At 49.0% G+C, this 21,631-nt stretch overlaps 11 protein-coding genes across 11 annotated transcripts; 4 read left to right on the top strand and 7 right to left on the bottom strand.

The window, feature by feature from the left end:
- Positions 1-2: 2 nt before the first annotated feature.
- Positions 3-1,511, bottom strand: BZA70DRAFT_270748 (F1 complex, delta/epsilon subunit of ATPase). The gene is made up of 5 exons (XM_064911355.1): positions 1,218-1,511; positions 1,119-1,141; positions 634-764; positions 477-565; positions 3-412 (listed from the first exon to the last, which is right to left on the bottom strand). The coding sequence occupies exons 1-5, from the start codon at positions 1,350-1,352 to the stop codon at positions 293-295; spliced, it is 498 nt and encodes a 165-aa protein (XP_064770251.1). The 5' UTR covers positions 1,353-1,511; the 3' UTR covers positions 3-292.
- A 623-nt stretch (positions 1,512-2,134) lies between these two features.
- BZA70DRAFT_286583 (putative 60S ribosomal protein L12) lies at positions 2,135-2,917 on the bottom strand (the record flags this gene model as incomplete). The annotated part of the gene is made up of 5 exons (XM_064913880.1): positions 2,135-2,177; positions 2,253-2,548; positions 2,621-2,668; positions 2,737-2,835; positions 2,906-2,917. 5 exons carry the CDS (start codon positions 2,915-2,917, stop codon positions 2,135-2,137), a joined length of 498 nt encoding a protein of 165 aa, XP_064770250.1.
- Positions 2,918-3,032: 115 nt separating this feature from the next.
- Positions 3,033-7,847, bottom strand: BZA70DRAFT_270741 (putative cohesin complex subunit). The gene is made up of 12 exons (XM_064911354.1): positions 7,371-7,847; positions 6,951-7,311; positions 6,230-6,886; positions 5,576-6,173; positions 5,412-5,513; positions 5,214-5,353; positions 4,570-5,154; positions 4,264-4,503; positions 4,000-4,205; positions 3,812-3,938; positions 3,417-3,758; positions 3,033-3,353 (listed from the first exon to the last, which is right to left on the bottom strand). The coding sequence occupies exons 1-12, from the start codon at positions 7,691-7,693 to the stop codon at positions 3,333-3,335; spliced, it is 3,702 nt and encodes a 1,233-aa protein (XP_064770249.1). The 5' UTR covers positions 7,694-7,847; the 3' UTR covers positions 3,033-3,332.
- A 135-nt stretch (positions 7,848-7,982) lies between these two features.
- On the bottom strand, positions 7,983-9,379 carry BZA70DRAFT_270739 (uncharacterized protein). Its single transcript, XM_064911353.1, has 3 exons — positions 9,020-9,379; positions 8,846-8,959; positions 7,983-8,786 (listed from the first exon to the last, which is right to left on the bottom strand). The coding sequence occupies exons 1-3, from the start codon at positions 9,201-9,203 to the stop codon at positions 8,170-8,172; spliced, it is 915 nt and encodes a 304-aa protein (XP_064770248.1). The 5' UTR covers positions 9,204-9,379; the 3' UTR covers positions 7,983-8,169.
- BZA70DRAFT_6624 (uncharacterized protein) lies at positions 9,300-10,474 on the top strand. The gene is made up of 4 exons (XM_064915309.1): positions 9,300-9,738; positions 9,804-9,948; positions 10,009-10,187; positions 10,248-10,474. Exons 1-4 carry the CDS (start codon positions 9,574-9,576, stop codon positions 10,341-10,343), a joined length of 585 nt encoding a protein of 194 aa, XP_064770247.1. The 5' UTR covers positions 9,300-9,573; the 3' UTR covers positions 10,344-10,474.
- An 878-nt stretch (positions 10,475-11,352) lies between these two features.
- On the top strand, positions 11,353-13,312 carry BZA70DRAFT_270736 (WD40-repeat-containing domain protein). The gene is made up of 6 exons (XM_064911352.1): positions 11,353-11,608; positions 11,693-11,774; positions 11,841-11,923; positions 11,985-12,909; positions 12,969-13,113; positions 13,187-13,312. Exons 2-6 carry the CDS (start codon positions 11,709-11,711, stop codon positions 13,231-13,233), a joined length of 1,266 nt encoding a protein of 421 aa, XP_064770246.1. The 5' UTR covers positions 11,353-11,608; positions 11,693-11,708; the 3' UTR covers positions 13,234-13,312.
- Positions 13,313-14,920, bottom strand: BZA70DRAFT_270735 (mitochondrial carrier domain-containing protein). The gene is made up of 6 exons (XM_064911351.1): positions 14,575-14,920; positions 14,450-14,515; positions 14,241-14,390; positions 13,846-14,183; positions 13,547-13,777; positions 13,313-13,475 (listed from the first exon to the last, which is right to left on the bottom strand). The coding sequence occupies exons 1-6, from the start codon at positions 14,673-14,675 to the stop codon at positions 13,402-13,404; spliced, it is 960 nt and encodes a 319-aa protein (XP_064770245.1). The 5' UTR covers positions 14,676-14,920; the 3' UTR covers positions 13,313-13,401.
- Positions 14,921-15,156: 236 nt separating this feature from the next.
- BZA70DRAFT_286577 (uncharacterized protein) lies at positions 15,157-17,773 on the top strand (the record flags this gene model as incomplete). The annotated part of the gene is made up of 9 exons (XM_064913879.1): positions 15,157-15,186; positions 15,253-15,698; positions 15,767-15,914; positions 15,977-16,051; positions 16,115-16,192; positions 16,249-16,870; positions 16,925-17,091; positions 17,147-17,511; positions 17,572-17,773. 9 exons carry the CDS (start codon positions 15,157-15,159, stop codon positions 17,771-17,773), a joined length of 2,133 nt encoding a protein of 710 aa, XP_064770244.1.
- A 98-nt stretch (positions 17,774-17,871) lies between these two features.
- Positions 17,872-18,573, bottom strand: BZA70DRAFT_286576 (nuclear cap-binding protein subunit 2; the record flags this gene model as incomplete). The annotated part of the gene is made up of 4 exons (XM_064913878.1): positions 17,872-18,151; positions 18,229-18,273; positions 18,334-18,413; positions 18,490-18,573. The coding sequence occupies 4 exons, from the start codon at positions 18,571-18,573 to the stop codon at positions 17,872-17,874; spliced, it is 489 nt and encodes a 162-aa protein (XP_064770243.1).
- Positions 18,574-18,676: 103 nt separating this feature from the next.
- Positions 18,677-19,716, top strand: BZA70DRAFT_6423 (mediator complex, subunit Med20). Its single transcript, XM_064915287.1, has 3 exons — positions 18,677-18,774; positions 18,849-19,344; positions 19,407-19,716. Exons 1-3 carry the CDS (start codon positions 18,761-18,763, stop codon positions 19,602-19,604), a joined length of 708 nt encoding a protein of 235 aa, XP_064770242.1. The 5' UTR covers positions 18,677-18,760; the 3' UTR covers positions 19,605-19,716.
- On the bottom strand, positions 19,599-21,495 carry BZA70DRAFT_6420 (nucleoside transporter-domain-containing protein). Its single transcript, XM_064915284.1, has 3 exons — positions 21,181-21,495; positions 21,012-21,113; positions 19,599-20,955 (listed from the first exon to the last, which is right to left on the bottom strand). Exons 1-3 carry the CDS (start codon positions 21,425-21,427, stop codon positions 19,829-19,831), a joined length of 1,476 nt encoding a protein of 491 aa, XP_064770241.1. The 5' UTR covers positions 21,428-21,495; the 3' UTR covers positions 19,599-19,828.
- Between the last annotated feature and the right edge of the window lie 136 nt (positions 21,496-21,631).

Below are 21,631 nucleotides of genomic sequence, written 5' to 3'. Positions count from 1 at the left end.
TTCGACTATTACTCACTCATCCACAGCTCATCTACAAAGATTATTGTTCGAGCTCTACAAAAATCTCACTAGATCTACATATAACAAAGATCCATCGATAATTCGACATTTTTAGACTATTTTGTGGTTCAATTTTAAGCATAGATGCAATAACCCTCGAAGGAATATACCCCCAAAAGACTCGTTTGATTATATCAAAAGATTTTTTCTTTATACGCGTGTAGAAGTATAACACCATTCCTGCCAGTTCTAATACAAGAAAGCATTTGTGAAAACATTATGGATGAGCAACTTATTTGGCAACCGCCGACAACGCCTCCAAAACCTCCAACTCGATCTTCGCCTCGACCTGGTCGATCTCGCTTCCTGAGGTCGAGTTCTTCTGGGCCTCAGCGAGCTGGGCACGGATGGCCTGTAGAATAAATGGATTAGACGATGTTCAGAGTACAAAGCAAATAGTGGTAAGATGGAATTACCTCAGCGCTGAAGTCCTCAACGGGGTAAGCCTCGACGGCGTTGATACTCAACACCGAGCCGGGCTGGACTGTAGCGAAACCTCCAGAGACTATGAACGATTGCCTGTTAGTAATTTCCCGCATAATCCCATATTTGTAGAGTACAGATGGAACGTACCAAAGTACTGCTTGGTGGCACCACCGTCCTCGACGATATCGATGACACCCGGTCGGAGCTCCTCGATGGTGGGAACATGGCTGGCCAAAACACCCAAATCACCGGTGACAGCGGGGATGTTGACTTGGACACTGCAGACGAAGAGTTGGTTAGTATGTCGGCTGAGTGTTTTGACGAATTGTCCTCGGCCGGTGCTCTTCAATAGACTGGATTGAACGGATAAAGTGCTGCTGTTGTTTCTGACATGCGACGACGACTGTGTTGACATTCTAGACCCTTTTCTTGATACGGGCTTTGCACATCTGATCAATGACCAGACCCGCTAACCATACTCCTCAGATTCCATATACAAAACTCAACAGATGCACTTTTCCGGTCGTTCGCGTTCGATTGATTCGATATATTCGATGCCGATGCAATTGAAGGGAGCCCACGGTCTTTCGGTTCGTCGTCAAATTTGAACAGCAATTGATGAGTCAACTTACACGTCAACGCCCTCGTAGATGATCTGCAGATTTCGTCGCCGTTAGCACTACTCGTTTCTCTCCGTACGAAACCACCGCAGCAGCAGTTCGCAGACATACCTGGTGGGGAAGGGTCAAGCTGAGACGGATCTTGTCGGCAGGAACGTCGGCGTAGGTGCGGACGGCTCCTCTGAGCGAGGCAGCGGCGGGTCTCGCGCGGAGAAGGGATCTGGTAGCCAGTCTCAAAGCACACATTCTGAATGAATCAACTGGGAGGGGATGCAGAGTGTTATTCACAGGGAGCTGCTTGAATGCTGGGCGTGGAAAAGGAAGAAATAGTTCACGCCCCGAGCCCACGTTCCGAGCAGCGACTTGATTGGACGCGCATTCTGAGAGGGTTAGGTTCAGGACAGGCCGCCCCTGTTTTGGGCACCAAAATAAGAGCTGCGTAGTCTGGTACGAGATCCTTAAGTTTGTTGCATTTGTTCTGGCAGGTGTAGTATGGAATAGTAGTGAATAGAAAGAAGCAGTAAGTAGTTGATAGTAAAGAGTGGTAAATTGTAGTTTATTAAGATAGCAAAAACTAGTCTTGCCTTTGCATCATCAAGATACTGATATTAACTCGACATCCACCTCACTACAACAGCACTACAGCACTACGCTCTACAAAAAGAGTATATGCTTCAAGAAAGGACCACCCCGTTCACGCAAATGCCAGAACGACGCGGTGAGTAATGAGCAAGTCTTTTCTAGTTTGCACCAAAATAGGTGCACAATACCAGTGAACACGATCTTTCACGCATTCCATTGTGCACCAGAGTGTTGGCAAACAACAGGAACGTCCAAGCATCTTCTGCTCGTCCATGTCCTCTTCTTTATACGACTGGAAGATTGAAAAACGAAAAAACACGCCCTACGGCCACCGCAAACCGAACAAGAACTGAAAGAGTATTTATTTCCCTTCGATTAACATACATCACTTTTTTTTACCAAACCGAAATCCATAAAACGCAGCCATCTTTGTACTGTGTCGATATTTACTCGGAAGGAATGTCGATATCACCGCTGTCAATGGCCTCACTAAATTGAAAAGAGAAGAGGTTAACAACCTTGCCCATATATCTTCTCATCACAAGTAACACAAATAAAACTTACATGATGTCGTGCGGGTTCTGACCATCAACACGGCATCCAACGGACTGAGCAGTTCCCAAAACCTCCTTGACGGTTCCCGACAACTCCTTGGCTAAACTCTTGTAACGCATCTTCCGGGCGATCTCGATGATCTCGTCAAGGGGAATGTTGCCGCTGTGCTTGACGTTCTTGTCTTTCTTGCGGTCTCTTGGGGGCTCCTTCAGGGCAGTGATAACAAGCGACGAGGCAGCAGGGACAACCGAGGCAACGGCCTGACGGTTCTGGATGGTGAGCTGGACGGTGACACGGATTCCTTTCTGTTGAAGGTGTCAGTCTCCTTTCATTCTATCTTTCTTTACGTCTGCATTGCAGTTTTCGGGTGCACTCACGTAGTCCTTGGTCGCCTTAGCGATATCTTCACCGACCTTCTTGGGAGACTGTATGTCACTCCTGTTAGTCCTCTGTCCGCTTCCTACCAACCACTGAACACCCGATGAAAACATACCAAACCAAGAGGACCAATCTTGGGCGCAAGAGCCGAAGAAGCACCAACCTCACCACCAGTGGCTCTCAGGTAGATGATCTTAATCTCAGTGGGATCGACCTAAAGCAAACAGTTAGACACACGCTCATTCTCCCATCATATCCAGCTCTATTGAACGTCGTGCACCCACTTTTGGCGGCATGTTGTATGTTGATAGTTGGTTGCTCTGAGTGGGAAACTGGACTCTAACCTATCTCTGGCTTCTTCCTCTAACTCAGCTGTGGGAAGTGTAGCTGCGGCGTCGCCTTCGGTCTCGCTATTTGTGACTGCTTATTTTAAGTGTAGGGTTAGACCCTAATTTACTGTTGCCCGGGCATTTAAATAACAACGAGGGCCTTGTACGTATTAGTAAGCTTTCTTAGTTGATGACTTACATTCGACTTCAACAAAACAGCAGCTCTAACTACAAACACTAAACAGTATTAAACGAAACAAACAAAGCAATTACAAGCAAACGCATCATCCAACCGAATATCATATAAGCAAACAAATAGCCACCGCGAAAGCTACATTCTGACCCAGCACTCAGGTACCACCGCGAAAGAACAAAGACTCGTCTACTCTGGGTAATCGCGCAGCTGTATATCAAATACTTGTTAGTAACACAATTCAAAAGAAAAACAGACTAGTGCTAGACTTACATCAAGAGTCAAAGCTCTCGAGCTGTTTTCGACTTGTGCACGGTAAATACCAACGAGCGCATCCGACCGCTCAAAGAGCGCGTTCTTCAAGCTGATGACAATAAACTGGAATCCCGGGCCTGCATGGTCATGGATGTAGTTTGCAATCTTCGCCACGTTGGCGTTGTCAAGCGCAGCATCGACCTCGTCAAGCACGAAAAACGGCGAGGGTCGGTAAGAGTGGATCGCAAATAAGAGAGCAAGAGCGGCCATCGTCTTTTCTCCACCTGAAAGCTGGTCCATATCTCTGAATCGCTTCATTGGAGGCATCGCATGGTATTTGATCCCATCGAGATAAGGCTCCTGTTATAATCATTAGCATATAGGCTTTTGAGTGTACCCAATTTGCTACTCACATCTTGATCCTCTACAGTCAAGTATGCTGTTCCTCCAAGAGGGAACGATCTACTCTTAGTGAGCTCCTTGTAGATCTTATCGATCTGCTCCGAGATATGGGTATACGCCCTATTAAACAAGTCGAGTCTGGAAAAATCGTTAAAATCGTTAGAAGAGAACGCATTCTGACGCTGCGCACAAAACATACCTTTTCTCTTTGACAGCATTAAATCTATCTTTCGCCTCTTTGGCGTCCTTACGAGCCTTGACAAACTCCGCTTCAGTCTCTGCGAGACGACCTTCAATTTCTTCTAATCGCTCCAGAGCCTTCACATTCGGACTCATCTTCTCCATATCAGCAGCCAGAGACCGGATGTTCTCCAAAAGAGTCTCTCCGGCTTCGTCGCTTCCGTCCTATACAAAACAAAAGTTAGCATATTACTTGATCAGTCTCAGAGAAACAGTGACATACCTCGCGCAGCGATTTGCTCAAAGAACTGAAATTGACTACGATACCGTAATCGTTCGCCGCCGGCGGGGCCTGCGACATAGTCCCAGAGTCATCGATATCCATATGAGTATCTGTCAAAGCACTCTCTCCAATAGGGATGCTATTCAGAGAGCCTGCAGATAGTGGAATATCAATTCCCTCGAGCTTGCAGTTTCTCAGGATATTTGCACGCTGTGAGTTCTTGGACTCCATCTCCTCTTGCTGTTTTACGCATACACTCGTTAGAAATTAGAAAATCTTATGGTTCCTCAAAATTATAGTACTCACCACTGCATTGATTCGCTTAGAGATCTTCTCAATCTCCTTCGAGATATTCTGGACCTCGCTGCGCACTTTAGAGGCCTCTTCAGCCTTGACGTCGGCAGACTCCTTAAGCTTCCCATACGCCTCTTTGATTCTCGGGAGTTCGCTCTTGATAAGATCGATCTCCTCAGTGATCGCCGTCTTTTCCGCAATCAGCTGATTGACAAGCCTAACCTCTTTCTCAATACTGGCATTGATATTGTTAAGGCGGCCCGAGGTCTCAGCCAGCCGCTCCTGCTCAAACTTGAGCTGGTTCGCAAGCCGAGATCGCTGGGTGGTGAAAATCAACCGCTTTCTCTTTGCTTCCTGCAGAAGTGCGCCTTGGAACTCTTCATACTGACGAATGCTTTGCACGCCAATTTTTTCGCAAAACGAAGCATAGATCCTTCCTTCAATCTCCTGCACGGCGTTCTCGAGCTCACTTGCCTGAGAGCTGATTTGGGCGATCTCTTGGTCTGCGCGGGTAAGCTTTGGCACAAGTACGCTGAGTTGATCGTTGATGAACTTGAGCTCGTCTTCTTTGCTCTTGAGAGTCCGGTGGATCACAGCCTATACGTGCAGCATTAGATATATTTCAAATAAAACATTATGTCATAGAGGGTACTTACAAGCTCGTCACGCTCAAAAGTCAAACGCTGCTCGAGGCCGCTGACGTCGCCCGACAAAGTCTCCTCGATGGAAGGGTTACGTCGAGCCTTTGCGAGCTCCGCAAGCTCAGCCATCAAGTTCTCCTTAAGCATTTGAAGACCTATGCAGACTTAGTAACTAGCCCGTCTCTAAACGATTAGTAAATTAGGAAAACACACCTTTCACCGCTTGATCCTCCCATTTCTTTGCAGTGGCATTTCCGTTTCGTCCACCAGTCATCAGGCCTCCCTTGTGAATGACAGACCCGTCAAGCGTCACAGCTATAAGAGCAAGTCAGTATGACACAATAGTCAAATCAGTAATCGCACATTAGTACACATACCTTTAGCGTCAATTCCCTTCTCCCATCGAACGAACTTCGCCACGTTCATATCATCGCAGACGACGGCGCTGCCACAGACATACTCCATCGCGCGCTGATTGGAGGGGTCATAATCAATCGTGTCGATAGCAAGTCGCATCTGCTTGTGCATGCCCTTGAGCGAATTGGAGATCGGCTTCACAACGACAGAGTCAAGAGGAATAAACGTGCACACACCGGCTCTCTGCTCACGCATGTAAGCGATGCAGTCTGTCGCGGTCTTCTGAGTGTCGACGACAATGGCGTCAAAATTGCGCCCGAGCACCGTGCTCATCGCAGTCTCGTACTTCCGCTGCTTGGGCTTGCAGAGATCGCAAACTCTGCCTCGGACGCCGGGGACAATTCGCTTGAGCGACTCGATCTTATCGCGCATACGCATCTCTCGCTCTGACTCTCGGCGGTCGGCGTTGACTTCAATAAGTTCATTCAAGCAAATTTGAAGCCTCTTGTTTAGTTCCTCCTGCTTCGCTGTCTGCTCCATTCTCTCAGAGACGATCGAGTTGAGCTGTTGCTTCTTCGACTCCAGGTCCTGAATATCTTGGTTGACCCGCGCAGATATCTAGAGCATTGTTAGATTGATGAAAGCATGAAGTGTGTATATAGAATAAACCGTACCTGAGTGTTTTTGACAGTGATCTCCGAGATCTCGTCTTCAAGCCGCGACTTCTGCGTCTTGAACTCGTCAATCTTCACGCGCAGCGAAGTTCCACTGTCCTCATTTGTCCTCTTTTGACGCAAAAGATTCTCTAATGCAGCCTTCTCTTTCGCAGCCTGTCGGTTAAACGTTTCCTTCAAAGATGCATACGTCTGAATATCCGCCTCACTCAAGGAAATACCAAGACTTTGTGAAGCTGTGAGTTGCTGTGCTTCAAACTCAGCAATGGTCTTCTCGACCTTTTCCAGCTCAGTCTGCAAGTGCTTCACAGCAGCTTCTTGGCGAGCATATTCAGCAGCAACTTCGCTTTGACGAGTCTTGTGACGTTGCTCGTTGGCGTTGATGACCTTGATCTTCTCGTCAACAGGTACCATACTGGTATCCTTCTCTTCAATCTGTTTCTCGAGCTTCCGAATAGACCGCTCCTGCTTCTGAAGTTTGCGAAGCGCTTGAGAATGCTCGGCCTTCAGGTCATCGAGTGCTGCTTGCTCATTAGCGAGTTCAGAGCGCAGTTCACGCGCTTTCTCCTGTGAGGCTTCGATCTGAGCGTTGCTTGCTTCGATCGAACGCGTGTAATGATAAAGCTGCCATAGAATATGAGTAATGACGAATGAGTCCTAAAATCGGTGTTAGTAGACTGAGAGGCAAAACCATAGAATACGGGCATGGAATGTGGCGCACCTTCTGCTTCATTTTCTTCTCAAAGAGCTCGACCTCGTTCTTCTGCTCGACGTACTGCTTGATTTCAACGTTGTAGGTACGTTTCTTGTTGAAAGCAATCGTAGATGCCTCAGCTGCTCTTTCCTGCTGGTCTTTCAAGTTCTCGTATTCGGACTTGTGTTCCAGCGATCCAGAAATCTGCTCAATCAGACGCGTGAGATCTTTAGGCGACTGAGCGGCAATGGCTTCCACATCTCCCTGGAACACAAGGAAATTTCGCGCCTTGATGAGAATGTTCTCTTCCTCTAGAGCTCTAGCATATTGCGAGGCGCTGACAACAGTTCCGTTGAGACGGTACTCGCTGGAGCCCTGAGACGTAATCCTGGCGTAGTTGTTAGTGTTTTGTCCGTCGCGTTGTCGGTTGCGTCAGAGGATACATACGATCTTTTCAGCTGCATTTCCTCGCCATCGTCTTTGACATAGACTGCAATAACCGATGCAGTGTCAGGATCGCCCTCAGCCTGCGTCGAGTAGTTGTTGTTTGTTGTCATAACTCGTCCGCGGTACACGAGATCTCTGAGCTGCGTACTACGCAGATGACTACTCTTGATACCCAACACAAACGAGATGGCATCCATCATGTTACTCTTGCCGGCTCCATTAGGACCAATGATACTCGTGAAAAACGACTGGCCGAAATCGATTGTCTGCTTGGATTTGTAGGATTTGAAGTTACTAACTTCAATACGCGTGAGTTGGCCCATTTCGAAAGCTGCGCGCGCTGACCGCTAGAGTCGATTATAGCGAAAGTGTTGGCTAAAATCAATATCGAGCAGTAGAGGTAGCTATGAAGTAGCTCTTAGTGGGTGTGCAAAGCGTGGTAGGAGGTGTTTGGTAAACAGAGAAAGATGAGGAGCGCGCGGTCGGTGATGGGGTGGAGCGGATGGAGACGCGTTGATCGCCGGGTAAGCAGACGCGCCAAACCCGTGCCCTAATTTACAACTGCCGCGCTGTGAGCATTGAGCATATGGAATACTACCAGAAACGAAATAGAAGTAGGAAAATATACTGTTTCTGTTTATTGTACACTTTCAAATACATTACATAAATCACAAACGCCAATAATACCTATGCCCATAATTATAACCATATTCAACAGAAATCTGGCATGATATCTTTCATCCGCCCGGTATCTGCTGATCATAGATAACTTCAATAACTACTCTTGATCCCTGTCTGTTCAATTTTTATTTTGGCCCTTCTTATTTCCCTTTTGTTTTTGCTTTTGCTTCGGCTTCGGCTTCGGCTTTGGCTTGGTGACTTTAGCGTTCGCGACTTTGGCGTTCGTGCCTTTGTTCTTCCTGAACTTTCCTCCAGTGAACTTTTTGGGATTTGTTGGAGCATTAGAGGCATCCTGCTCGTTCTTCTGCTGCGCGTTGTCGTTTTTCCCCTTGCCTTTATTGGCCTTGTTGTTCTTCTTTGCGGCCTTCTTAGCAGCGGTTTCGGGATCGGTCAATGGGATCATAACTTCTTCTTCTTTCTTTTCCTCTTTATCTTCCTTCACTTCCTCTTTAGCTTCTTCCTTTCCAGAGTTCTCAACCTGAGCTGCCGACTCAACCTGATCTGTCGAGATCGCGCTCTCTTGCACCGGTTCATTCGTGTTCGTTTTTGAACCTAACACGCTCCGGATCTCACCGAGTAGTTTTGAGACGGCAGCGGCGTTGTCCTCAGTGCTTAAAACGTTTCTCGACGCGCTGGCAACTCTCTTGTTCTCTCTTTCTTCGTCGTAGGCGTCGTTGCCCGAAAGTGCATGCTTGATAAACCGGCCTGCGGCTTCTTTGTCGACTTGCAGTTGTCCTGTGGATTCACTATGTTAGCGCATGCAGTATGATCTGGGTAGCACACTATGTACTTACGTCCAGCGATAATCTCCTCTGTGTTTTTCACTTTCTTCATGTACGTCTGAATTCGTCGGATATCGCTCATCACTGGGTGATCCGAGGAGAACTCCTCGCCCACCTTCAAAGCGGCTACAAGACACGCAGTTAGTACTGAAAATCACAGAGTTCAGATAGAATTCTCAAACATACAGAATATAGACGAGTTGAGGGCATAGAGTAGTGTCATGCACGCCTTTGCTCTGTCTAATGGCGGCAGGTTTGCAGAGTACTTAGCCAAGCCGTCTTTTGTTACGTGTGAGATGCTGGATTCTAGCTTCTCGATCTCGGCTTCAAGGCCCGCAATAAACGGCTGAATCTCTTCTGGTACAGCCATCTCTTCTCTTTCCTTTTCAATGCTGTGTTCTCAAAGTGAAATCTGCTCTGGACGAGATATCAAACCTGGATGCCCAAATATTTTTTGCAAAGTCCCACGGAGCCAGCCCCTTACCCTTGTTTACAGTAAACTTTAATTTGCAGCGGTCAGGTCAACATCCAAACCACTCTGCCGGCAATTGCACAACGATAGAGATTTGCTCGAAGACCGCCGGCTTGTAGCTATAGACTCGGTTCACCTGCGCTGTTCAGTTCATTGATTGTCTTGTTAACACCAATTGCTCGTTACGCACTCTAGTTACCCAGAACACGGCAAAGAGCAGCACTACCCGACTCCAGGCCCAGCTACATTACCTGCCCATCTAGAACCCATGGCCGAAACCGATGTCGCCGTTGATCCGGCGCGAAATCTTGACGCTGATCTTGATATTATCATAGACCAGCCGCTGCTTGATGGGGATGATGAGGGTGAGAAAAATCTGGGCGACTATGGCGGTGACATGGAAGTCGACAAGGAGCCTTCCAAAGGCGAAGAGGTTTGTGCTAATCTGCTGATACTTTGTTTGTTGAACTCTGCGCTAAATCATTGGAATAGGAGCAGCTTCCCGAGGCGTACTCTTTGAAGCGGTTTGAGGCAGTCTACATGCACGGAGTAGATCATATGTCTACGAACGATGTGAAGGAATACTCAGCCGCCTATTTTCCCGACGAGGAGCCAAAGTTCGAATGGGTCGACGACTCGTCAAGTGAGTAGCTGATACGGTTGCCGACGTCTGCATGGCACAGCTAACGAAAAGTTATCTTAGTTGTCCTTGTTTTCAAATCAGAGGAGGCTGCCGGAAAGGCACTTGATGCGTTCACATCCGAGGGTGAATTCTACGACGAGGTTCCGGCAGATGGCGCTCTCAGGGTAGCCAAGACTCATCCGGGAAATGGCAAATACACTTTGAAAGTTCGCGGAGCTTTGTTGACAGACAAGAAAGAGGTATGGACCTGCTTTTCACACCTGAGTACCGAAATTTGATCATGTCTAACTGTTTTACAGAAAGCCGCTCATCTGAAGAGTAAATACTATCTGTTCCATGGAGATCCTCGTGAGGAAGAAGAGCGAAGGTATGGCATATCTACGGTAGTGACTTGAGCCTTGTATCTTTGCTAATGGGATTCATGGAGTAGACGAGAGCGCAGGTCGGACAGACGGTCAGGACGAGACAGCCGTGGTGACTACTATCGCAGACCGCGAAGACGCAGTGCTTCTCCAGGACGTTACTCAGACGAGGACGACAGGTATCCGCCAATCAACAAGAGCTGGGGTTCCTCCAGTCGTATCGATCGCTACGTTCCCGGCGAAAATTACGAAAAGTACGAGCAGTTTGCCCGCAGAGTTGGACGCAGGGAGAATAATGAAAACTATGAATACGACTCAAGACGTCTGTCGCCTCGTCGTGATCCGTCTGACCGCAGGGATGAGGGTCGATCTGGGGGCCGAGGCGGTGACCCCGCCGATGGAGATGAAGAGTACAACAACCCAGAGTCTCGTCTATCCAGCAGAGGTTCCTCCAGAGGCGAGGGACTATCTGGAAGAATTGGGCGCCGCCCAAGGAGCCCAACACTTGAGGAGAAAGCATTCAGAAAGGTTATCAATCCCCTTGACCGACATTATGACGGACCCCTTACAACTGAGTCTACCCGGAATGAGTCTACTCGGAATGAGTCTACTCGGAATGAGTCAACCCGGAATGAGCCTACCCGGTCGTTCGGTGACGTGATGAATTCTAGTGAAGAGCCTAGGAAGAACCCGTCAGATCTTGCAAGTCGGATAGCGCCAAAGGATGGAGGGAAAGGTGGACGAAGGCGTCGCGCTCATCATCTTGATTTTGACTAATTGTAAAGTCAAGGACATGGAACCTTGACGGATTTCTTTGTTTTTGCGATGCAGAGATTTTTTTGTATGATTAGCGCGTTATGCTGTCAGCTGTATTATAGTTACTATGATGAGAATTATTCGAGATCAGTTTGACTGATTGTTTCATGAGAATAAAGATACAAATATATGCCCACAGAATTCTAGCCAACCAATGCTGACAATCTGTAAATTAAAGAAAACTCAAGCAAATTCAACTCGAAAATAACACTACGTTGTCTCGCAGAAGCAATTCTTTGATCTCATCTAGTTGCAGACAAGATGGTCTGGTAACGTTGGGAGCGACGACTCAAACTCAATTCGGTTATCAGCAGCCTTTTGATAGCTGAAACCAGGCTTTCTTCCCAGAGACGAATTCGACTGATATCAGACCGTCCGCACTTCCCAGAGGACTGTAATATATAAAGACCTATTTCTGTTCTTTGATTATATCTCACTTCTTGTTTTATATTACTTGCTGAAGTTATCGAGTGAGCTGTCTTGTAAGTCCACTTACTACTTCCACGGCCCTGCGCTTTTCTTTGTCCGAAACTCCACAGCAGTCTCGTCTAACTAGAGTATCAAAGATTATATACAAGGACAATGCCTTCTCGCGATAATATTCATGTTATTGTGGCGCGATATCTTCGCGATAACGCCTACAACTCCGTATGTATCACAGTCTTATTAGTAGGTGAATGCGTGGGCTTTCTACTAACTTTGCTGTTTGGCTAGACGCTCGAGGCGTTTAAGGAAGAGCTGGGCCTTGAGGATGATATGATTCCGATTCCGTCTGATCACTCGATGACGTTGGAGAGGTATGTGAATGCACAGATTGGTAACTACCGATTGGTATTATGAATACTAATAGTATTGTAGTATCATCGAACAGAAGCGTCTGTATGACCTAGCGATGGGTATTCAGGAGCTGGATATCAAGGCGGACACCCAGAACCAATGGGTTGTTCCTTCTCCTACGTTCAAGTCTGTTCTTCCTGACCAGTTATCCAACATTCTGTTTGTGTCGGTTGCGAATTTGAGTATGCCGACGTCGATCGATGACCCTTCGGCCGGGACCTCGGTCAGACCATGCATCTTGGTGACGGAGGCCGACCGCTCGCTGAGAATATTCGACTTTTATACCTTTGATCCGCTGAAGGTCTACACTCATTTACACTCGTCGCCGATTCTGACGCTCGAGGTGTTGGACGAGAACACAATTATGACAGGTGGTATGGACGGACGACTTGTGGTGTCGAAACCGGCTACGGGCGAAATCACTGCCGAGCAGAAGGACCACTTCAAGTACCTGGTCAAGATTGCGATTTCAAAGGACCAGAAATACGTCGCGACTGTCGGGTACGATAAGAAAGTGCATGTCTACACTATTGAAAGGTCCGAGACCGAGCCGCCAAAGTTCAACAAGATCGGATCGCTATCGTTCCCCACAAACCCCGAGGCCGCGGCGTTCACGTACCAGGACGGCGACGATGAGATCCCGAAGCTGGTCATCTCGCGTCGCGACTCCACGTTTTTGTATTACTACAAGCTGCAGCCGAACCTGATTGAGTTTGCGCGGCATAACCTGAACCCGGAGAGTAACTCGTGGGTCTCGTTCTGCGCGATGGATATCGCGCTCGATCCGACCGAGCAAAAGTACTTGGGTGTCGCGACCTCGAGTATCCCGCATATGCGGTTTATGATGCTCGAGTCTGGTAATGATGCAATTTTGAAGAATTCGTTCACCCGCGCACCGCAGGATGCCTACTCGACGAGCAGAATTACCTGGAGACCCGAAGGCTCTGTAAGTTTTAGAGACTTTTCTTTTGTTTTTAATGATTGCCGCTAACAGAGAGTGTGTAGGGTATCTGGTGCAACGGAGACGACGGACTGATCAGAGGCGTTGAGGTCTCGACCGGCGCGGTTGTCGCTGAATTGAAGCACCATCAAGGAAAGGTGAAGGCTATCTATGCCGGCAAGGTCGATGGCAAGGAGGTCGTTGTTACCGGTATGTCTACTCTACTATTACTTTTCTCGATTGATGTCAATGGAGTCCGCGCTAACGTTTATTAATACCAAAGGTGGATTCGACAAGACAGTTGCTGTCTGGGAGGTCGAGAAGAGATAATCAAGAGACTTCCGAGATTATAGAAGACGATGTAGTTATATAGAGAGATGAATGTAAATACTACGAAAAAAAGATAATAGATTTGCTAAAAGTCAAAAAAATACAAACACAAAGAAACAGATATGAGTTCAAAAGGTTCGAGCATGAAAATAAGTCAAGATAGAAATTCTATTTCAGCAAGACGGTTCTCTTCCGCCAGTTTCTGACTAGCCGGAAGAGTAGCAAAATAAGCAATTCAACCTCTGCAGGAGCGGATTGTCAGCATATGCTCGTTAAAATATGGAAGTAGGAAGGTGAATAATATAGTACGTACGATCTCTAAACATGAACAAAAGGCCTTGGACAAGAACGCCCTTTGTAATCTGAGGTCCGATTCCCTTAAACAGACCAGGAAGGCCTTCGTTCTTGGACAGGTACATGAGCGCTTCGACGAAGGAGTCATATCGCTTCTCGCCAGGTTTGGGCTTTGATTGGGTCATCACCTTGGCGACGATCATTGGCTGTGTTGTGATGGTGGCCATTGACTTTGACAAGGCGCCGAGGACTGTGAGAAAAAGGGTGATGTTAGATATTGGGGTGGAGATGCAGTGATGTGAGATGTAGGAGGCTTACAGAAAGAATCATAGGCGGTCAGGTTGGCTTTGTCAGAGAATATGGTATCTCTAAACCGCTGGTACATGCCGTACGTGATTGCAGGATTGACCACAAGCACCAACGACGCCTTCAGTCCTCTCCATAGACCCGTCAGTCCGTCTTCCTTGATGACGTCTTTTCCGGTCTGCATAAACGCTACCGGCGATTCCTCGGTCTGCTGCCGGGTGGTGATGACGCTGACGGGGATTGTGAATATTTGCGCGAGCGCACCGGCGATCGCGCCTAGGATTAGCTCCATGGCTGTCGAGATGACGGGGTATCTCTTCTGGTAAGCTGACCGAACGACGCCATACCAACTACCAGGTTGTTAGCATATACAGAGTAGAGACAGCACAGAGCTTCACAAGACTCACTAGAAGTATGCGAAATTGGTGGACGCGACGCCGAGAAGAGATCCAGGAAGACCGGTGTACAAGGCAGTGATGCCTCCTTTTTTGTATATTTTCTTGACGGCGTCGGCGGTGCCGAGATAGTAGTCGTGGTCTTCGTCGTCAGTGGCGGATCTGGTGAGGAGGATCGTCGTCAGTACAGCAGCTGGAGCAATTAGCACAGATCAACATACGCTTCTGCCTTTTCCGCGTCGGGGGCGGCTATTTTCTTCTTCTGCACTTGAAGCTTTGTCTTTGCACTGGATACGAGACTGTCAGTCATAGTCAGAAGAGCGGAAACAGCGACGAGGGCACGTACATGTCGAGAGGGTAGACGATGGTGTTTGCGAGCACCGCGCCGGCGGCACCGGACAGGGCGTAGCCCCACGGAGGAAGCACTTCCTTAGAGGGTGCTGGCATGACGCAGACGGTCCAGGGCTCTGTAGAGGTGGAGGATGAGGAGACAGAAGCTGACTATGAGCGTTTATCGGGCAGTTGTAGATAAAGCACAGCGATTGGGTTTGGCGACCGGCTGGGACGGAGATCACGAGGAAGAGAGCTGCAGTTGCGCTTGCACCTGCGACGGATGGTCAGTTGTCTGTATGGAGGTGAATTCCCTACAAGAAGCAGCAGAAGTCCCTTCTTTGTTCAAACATCGCTTTGCTGCCGGCGGAGGTCTTTTGTCTTCTTGTTCTCTGCTCTCCGGTGCCGGATTCCCCGCAGCTCTCGGCCCGAGCAGACGGCCGCTGTCTGACCCAACCTGCCTCGGCCTGGCTGTTCAGGGGTAACTGCTGATCTCCGTAAACCCTAATTGTGAGGGTCCGGTACTGCTCACCGTGCGCTGGGTTTATCAGAGACCGAGATCGAGATATTGTGGGTGAGTCGCCAGTGAGCAGGAGCTATGGACGCTCAGCTGGAAGCTCGCGCTCAGGTATTGTTGATTAGACTGTGTTTTACAGGTGAAGTTGTTTGTTGTTGACCATCTTCGTGCTGGCAGGATGCAATAGCTCGCGCCCGCAGTCTCTATAACCGAGGCGAACGTCATCCCGCTCTCGAAGCCGCGCTCAGTGCCAGCTCGCTGTTCCTCGACGCGGCACAGGCTGCCGCAAAGGCAAACCGAGAGAAGCTCAAAGAGCAGTTCAAGGCTGCGGCGACGTTTGCGGAGCAAATCAAAGCGAGCTTGTCTACCGATCTGGCGTTGGCGAGCGCGTCGTCGTTGTCCGAGAAACCAGAGCAGCAGCAGCGGCAGGTGACGAGACCTTCGACGCCGCTTAAACGGCCAAAGTCATGCAAAGAGACGCGCTGTTTTTCAGACTTGAGGCTGTCGAAAAAGGAGCAGGCTATTCTTTTGCGAAGTTCAAAGTTTGGAAACTCTGTATTTCCTCCGTGGGAGGCGTCTGCCGGTAAATCGTCGGGCACGTCTGCTTCTGCAGCCAAGTTTACGTATGTGTTGACAGTTTCTGCGGTTTGAAGTGTTCCGGTTTATAGTGTACGAGTCTAACACAGCACAGCGACCCTTCCGGTTTTCTGAAATTGTCTCCGGATCAGGAAAAATATTTCGCGGGGTGGAAGAGGCCCTCTGAAATCTGGGGCGACGAGGCCATCTTATTTCGATCCTCCCCGTCAGAGTACGGCAGGTTGTCGACCGATCTGTGTCAAGTGCGTGCGAGACTTTTGATTGTCTCAGTGGGTTTTGCAGACTTCTCTGACACTGTGGCTAGGACGTTCTTTCTGATTGCTCTATCGTAGCTTCGTTATGTGCCGCGTCACATTGGGAATGTCTATCGGAACGTGATGTAGGTCGAGTTCTTGTAATGTTTGGGTGTTGGTGCAGGAATAAGCTGACAAGATATTTATAGCTTGTTTCTGATATATTGTATCCTATCGAACCCGGCAAATACGCCGTGAAGCTATTTATCAACGGCGCCTACCGCAAGGTGAGGCTAGAATTACTTTTGCAAATGATCTATCATTCACTAATCCCTCTGATCAGGTCATTATTGATGATTTTCTGCCAACGTCGCACTCGTCAAGATATATCCATGTCACATCACGCGCATATCCGTCTCTATACAGCCCAGCACTAATCGAAAAGGCATATCTCAAAGCAATGGGCGGCTACGATTTCCCCGGATCCAACGCCGCCAGCGATATCTTTGCGCTGACGACATGGATCCCAGAGCATATTCTGCTTCATAACGGTAGCATTGATACCGCCGCTCTGTGGGATCGACTGATCACCGCCTGGCGATTTCGGGACCTGCTCGTGACTGTAGGAACTGGAAAACTTACCGACGAGGAAGCTGTGCTGTTTGGACTCATAAGCGATCATGACTACACCGTGATTTCCATGCGTGTTTTGGAGTCCGGACAGCGCGTCGTTTGCTTGAAAAACCCGTGGAGAACGACGGAGGATCATGTGAAACCGTCGGGAATATCGGTCGATGATTGCGAGGAGAAGTGGGCGGCTGACAATTGTTTCTGGATGGACTTTGCGAGAATGTGCACTAGATTCAACAGCATGTATTTGAACTGGAGTCCTGTGCTTTTCAAATACCGACAGCAGAAGCATTTTGAGTGGGACTTGACAAACAGCATGGGCCATAAAAGTTTATGTAAGTTTTCTTTGTTTGATATATACCGCTCTGTACTCACGCATGGTTGTCCAGTATCGAATCCTCAGATGTCGATCGAGAATTCAAGTGCGGAGCAGTCGCAGGTCTGGCTTCTTCTGGCTCGGCACATCACAAAAGATCAACCGAGCACGTACATCGCTCTGCAGGTGTTTAATGATCCAGGCACAAAGGTCTGGATGAAGAAAAACACGGTCGCCCAGGTAATCTTCCTAGATAACCGTCTTTCTGCTCTATGTTTTAACGTTTGAGGTATAGACAAACCTGGTAGATTCAACGCAGACACTTCTTCGCGTGGATATCCCTGCAAAAACACGGTACTCAGTCGTCGTGGCAGCCGAGAGCGAGCGGCGCACGCGGACCTCGTTTTCGCTCTTTGCGTACTCTCTGAATCCGATTGCACTCGATACCGCAGCCGAAGTCTTGCCATACTCTGTCGACGTCGACGGGCAGTGGACAGAGCTCACGGCGGGCGGGAATACGGCTTCGCCTAGCTATTTGTATAACCCGCAGTACAAGCTGGTGGTATCTGAGGACTCGATGGTGCAGATGTTTATCGAGACGACGTCTGACGTGTCGGTATATGCACAGATAGTCTGGGGCGGAGGGAAGCGTGTCTCTGTGTAAGTCATCTCCAGATTGTTATTCTTTTGCTATACATCCGCTGACTGCTTGACAAACAGAGTCCGGTCGCGAGACACCGTTCTCGACACAGGCCAGTACGAAGTAGAGTGCGCGCTCACAAAGCGCAAGCAAGTGCTGAAAGGGGAGTACACCGTTATTGCATCGCTCTACGAGCCCGGGGTTACGGGGGAGTTTTCTTTACATATCAAATCGGAGTTTGCTTGTCAGATCACCAGGCTGCCTGATCTACGAGCTGGCTGAATGCAATGACATTAGTAAGATCACGGTTTTGGGGTTGATGATGTATGATAATCTTTAGTTATCGAGTCCCTATTATTACAGCCTACAAACACACGAGCTCAATCCACCCGCCGTCCGTACCCTCCCCGACCAGGATCATAATTATCTCTAAACTCATCTCTGATCTGACCCCCGGATTTCCCTCTTCCAAACTGCCGTCCTTCTTTGAAACCCGGGTCGATGTCTGTGCGGATCTCGCGCTCGTCAAGGCGGGACTTGTTGATGTACTTCATGCACGCGAGCGCGTCCTCGCGGGTGTAGTACTCGACGAAGCAGAAACCGCATGGGGTTTTGCTGAAGCGGTCGAGGCCCATGATTATCTTTTTGACTTCGCCGACCCTGTAGATGAGCACAAGAGTAAGTTACAGTCGACAGCAAAAATTTAAAGAGAAAAAAGAGGAGAGGCTCAGTCGTACTTTGAAAACAGCTCCATGATCTGCTCTTCTGTGGTATAAAACGACCTAAGATCAATCGAGAATTAGCCGCGATTAGGGCCGCAAAGTAGCAAAGGAGCAGCGTACAAATTTCCGACATATAGCGTCGTCGACTCGTCAATCAGTTTTCTCTGAAAGTCGGCGTCTTCTCTGTCTGAATTCATCCTCTAGAACAAGCAATCAGTTAGCTATTGCCGCAAACAAAAGGAATAAATAGGGCGATCTCAAGAGTTCACAACGCACCAGCTTCTTCTCGACGTACAAACTGGGCGCATCGAGTCGGACAGCCGAGTTTACTAAATATCTTGGACGAAGTTCTGTAGACATTGTTTGATGCTGTGATGGTATTGAAAGGAGCGGAGAGGCTTTGGGGTTGGAATATGGCGAGCAGGTTGGAATCGACAAAACTGTGCTCGCCGCAGCGCCGCACGTTTATTTGGATTTATCAGAAACTGATGGGTTGGTTTCTGGTTTAGTTTGTATTTAGTAGTGAACGCAGATTCAGATACAGCAGATGCCGGTGACAGGGTATTTCTATTCTTTAATTCATTATACAGCTTGATCATTTTATACGAGTCAATAGCTAACGACCTCAATCACAGCCTATATGTAGTGCAAGAGCCCGGCACGAACGCGAGCACGATCTCGAGCGTGAACGACAAAGTGGCCCGCCTGTTTCCCAAAGTAATCGGCAAATGGTCGTTCGAGTACAAGCTCTTCCGCGAGAACCCCGAGATCAGCGCGCCAGGACGGCACGGGTCGCAGGCGCATCTGGATCAGCCACAGCAGCAGCGGGCGCAAACCAAGGCGCGGTTTCTTTCGCAGCTACATCTTTCTACGCATGACGAGGACGTGTTCAACCTTGTTGATGAGCCGGTGAGCTATTCTGCTACACGGACAGGCACGGTGTCGGATAAGAAGGTGTTGGCGGTGTTTGATAAGGGGATATATTCGATCGTCGGGGCGAAGCTGCAGAGTATGTGGTTGCCGCGGCAGTTGATGCGGGGAGATGGACATGCATTTGCGGTCGGGGATATGTATACAGTGCGCACGGCGAATATCACGCAGAACGGAACTTTCAAGTTTCTAATCATTGAGGTGGGTACTACTGACCGACCATAGGCCTGCGGTACATTTCCAGCTAACGATTTAACTGCTAGGTCGAATACCACGCAAGCGACAATCTGGAAGACTCAAAGCTTGCCATCACGAGTTTCATAGCCCAGAGCGCGTTCCCGCAAGGTCGGATATTCTTTGGCGACACAATCGATATATACGCAGAACTGACCGAGGGTCCCAAGCGATTTGGAAAAGCTGAGCATGCGCTTCAGTATTTGGAGTTTTTCCGGAATGGATAGAATGCCACATAGAAGAGAGTGTAGGTTGTATGATTAGGTGGGGTGAGGATAAGATAGTGAGAGTACGGTATGATTTATGTACAGTTCATGCTACTGCTAATGATAAGGCAGTTTAAAAATATGAGATAGAAGGGTTGTCCAACATCAGACAGCTGATAAAAGCCAATATAGAAGAACCTCTGAACCGAAAACATAACCGAATATAATGATAAAAGAAAACATATCTACTCAATCTCCGCGACCAGCACAAAACTGCTGAGCGAGCCGGCAGCTAATCCGAGGTTGAGCGCAAGTCCCATGAATCCACCCGCGGCCTCTTTCTCGTTATCGTCAACGTAGCTCTCGGCGTTCATCATCGCGCAACTGCCGATATATCCGTTTGTAAGACCAAACGTGAACTGCAAGAGCATGTAGAAAAAGTCGCTTGAGATGATTGCTCCTTCGCCGTTGATGTTGCAGAGGAAGAAGAGCGGGATGTAGAGCAGACGCGCGATCGCGACGACGGCCATCTGCTTTTGCGAGTGCATGACGAGACGCGGGTAGCCGCAGACTAGTCTACCAGCTAAATCACCCGCGTTCCAGATCAGGTACGCGAACGGGATATAGACGTTTGGTCGGAACCAGGAGTTTATCGACGTCTCGCCTTCGACGTAATTCACCGAGAGCGTCGTGGACGCAAACACGGGGAACATGAGCGTGAGACCGAACGTGAAGAACACTGCAAACGCGGCAAAGTAGAGCTTTTTCAGAAGCCGAGTGAGGGGAATGTACTCGCGCTCGGGCTCGGCGGCGGCTGCGATATCCGCAAACTCACCAGAGAACCGAGGCGCAGAGTAGCCGCCGGCGACGGTGGCGCCGTGGTTGATGACTGCTCGCTGGCGCCTGTAGAATGAGATGTAGAAGAAGATGGCGATGACGGTGACGCCGGTGGCGGTTAGGAAGTAGACAAACGAGCTGGCGGACGAGGCCTTGCCCGCTTCACCGGCTTTTGACGACTCGACGGATACGACCGAGATAATCTGGGCGATGGAAGGCAGCACACCTGCAATGGCCTGACCGACCATGATTCCCTGTGTATATACGGGAGTAAACAGGTTTGCGATTGCGAACGCGCCGTTTTGCGAGAGCGAGGTGGCGCATGCGGAGAAGAAGACAGAGATAAGGAGGTAGATGAAGTACACGACGATGTGCCATGCTTCCTCGGTGATGGACGCGATAGCCAGGATTGTGAAGTTGATCGCGTTGAGAATGAGGGCGAGCCATATGCGGAAAGTGTAGCTCGCGTGTTGCTGCTGGTGTGAGAGGTAAAGCATTGTGAGCGTTGCGGTGATGGTGCTCGTTGTCATCATGACTGTGAAGGATTAGAGATAGCAATGCGGAGAGCAACAGATTGAGGAGTATACACACAGCTCTGGAAGTTTTCCCTTAGAAACTCGCTTTCTTTGAATCTGTCTTGGAAGTACGCGGCCGCGCTGAGGAAGCAGTTCCACGGCCAGAGCATGGCAAGACCTGTAGGAAGGCAGAGCGCGCCGTATTAGCGAGAGCCACACATGAATGCAGACACAAGTATACTAACCAAGCAGCAAGAACGCCCAATAGTCCATGGAATTGTATGTCTCCTTTGCGTGCTGCATCATCTTTGCGTGCGCGTCGCCGCCACGGTCGTCGTCGAGCCCGCTCTCGAGGCTATTGAGAGCATTGGCCGCCCGGTGGTCATCGTCGAAGTCGGACGTGGCAGTCGTGGCCGTGCTGGCGGGGTATAGCGGCGAGGGCTCGCTGTTCCGCAGCAGACGCAGACTGGCAGGGTCGACGGCGTCTGTCATTGTGAAGAGAGAGAGGAAGGAGGTGCTGGTACGGCTGATAGAATGTCGCGATATCAATAACCTCAGTGTGCTCGAGAGCAATCGCACGCACGAGCCAGGGATGAGTTGAAGTGAGCAGCGGGGTTGGTAGAGCAGTACTAAGCACTTACTAATCAAAAACCTTAAAACTATTTAACCGCAGCAAGCGCTAAATTGCGGGAAGCG

Source organism: Myxozyma melibiosi (genome assembly GCF_037950935.1).
Source record: "Myxozyma melibiosi strain Phaff 52-87 chromosome Unknown BZA70scaffold_1, whole genome shotgun sequence".
NCBI lineage: Eukaryota > Fungi > Ascomycota > Lipomycetes > Lipomycetales > Lipomycetaceae > Myxozyma > Myxozyma melibiosi.
Note: the sequence above shows the minus strand (reverse complement) of the source record. Positions and strands in the feature narration are given on the sequence as shown.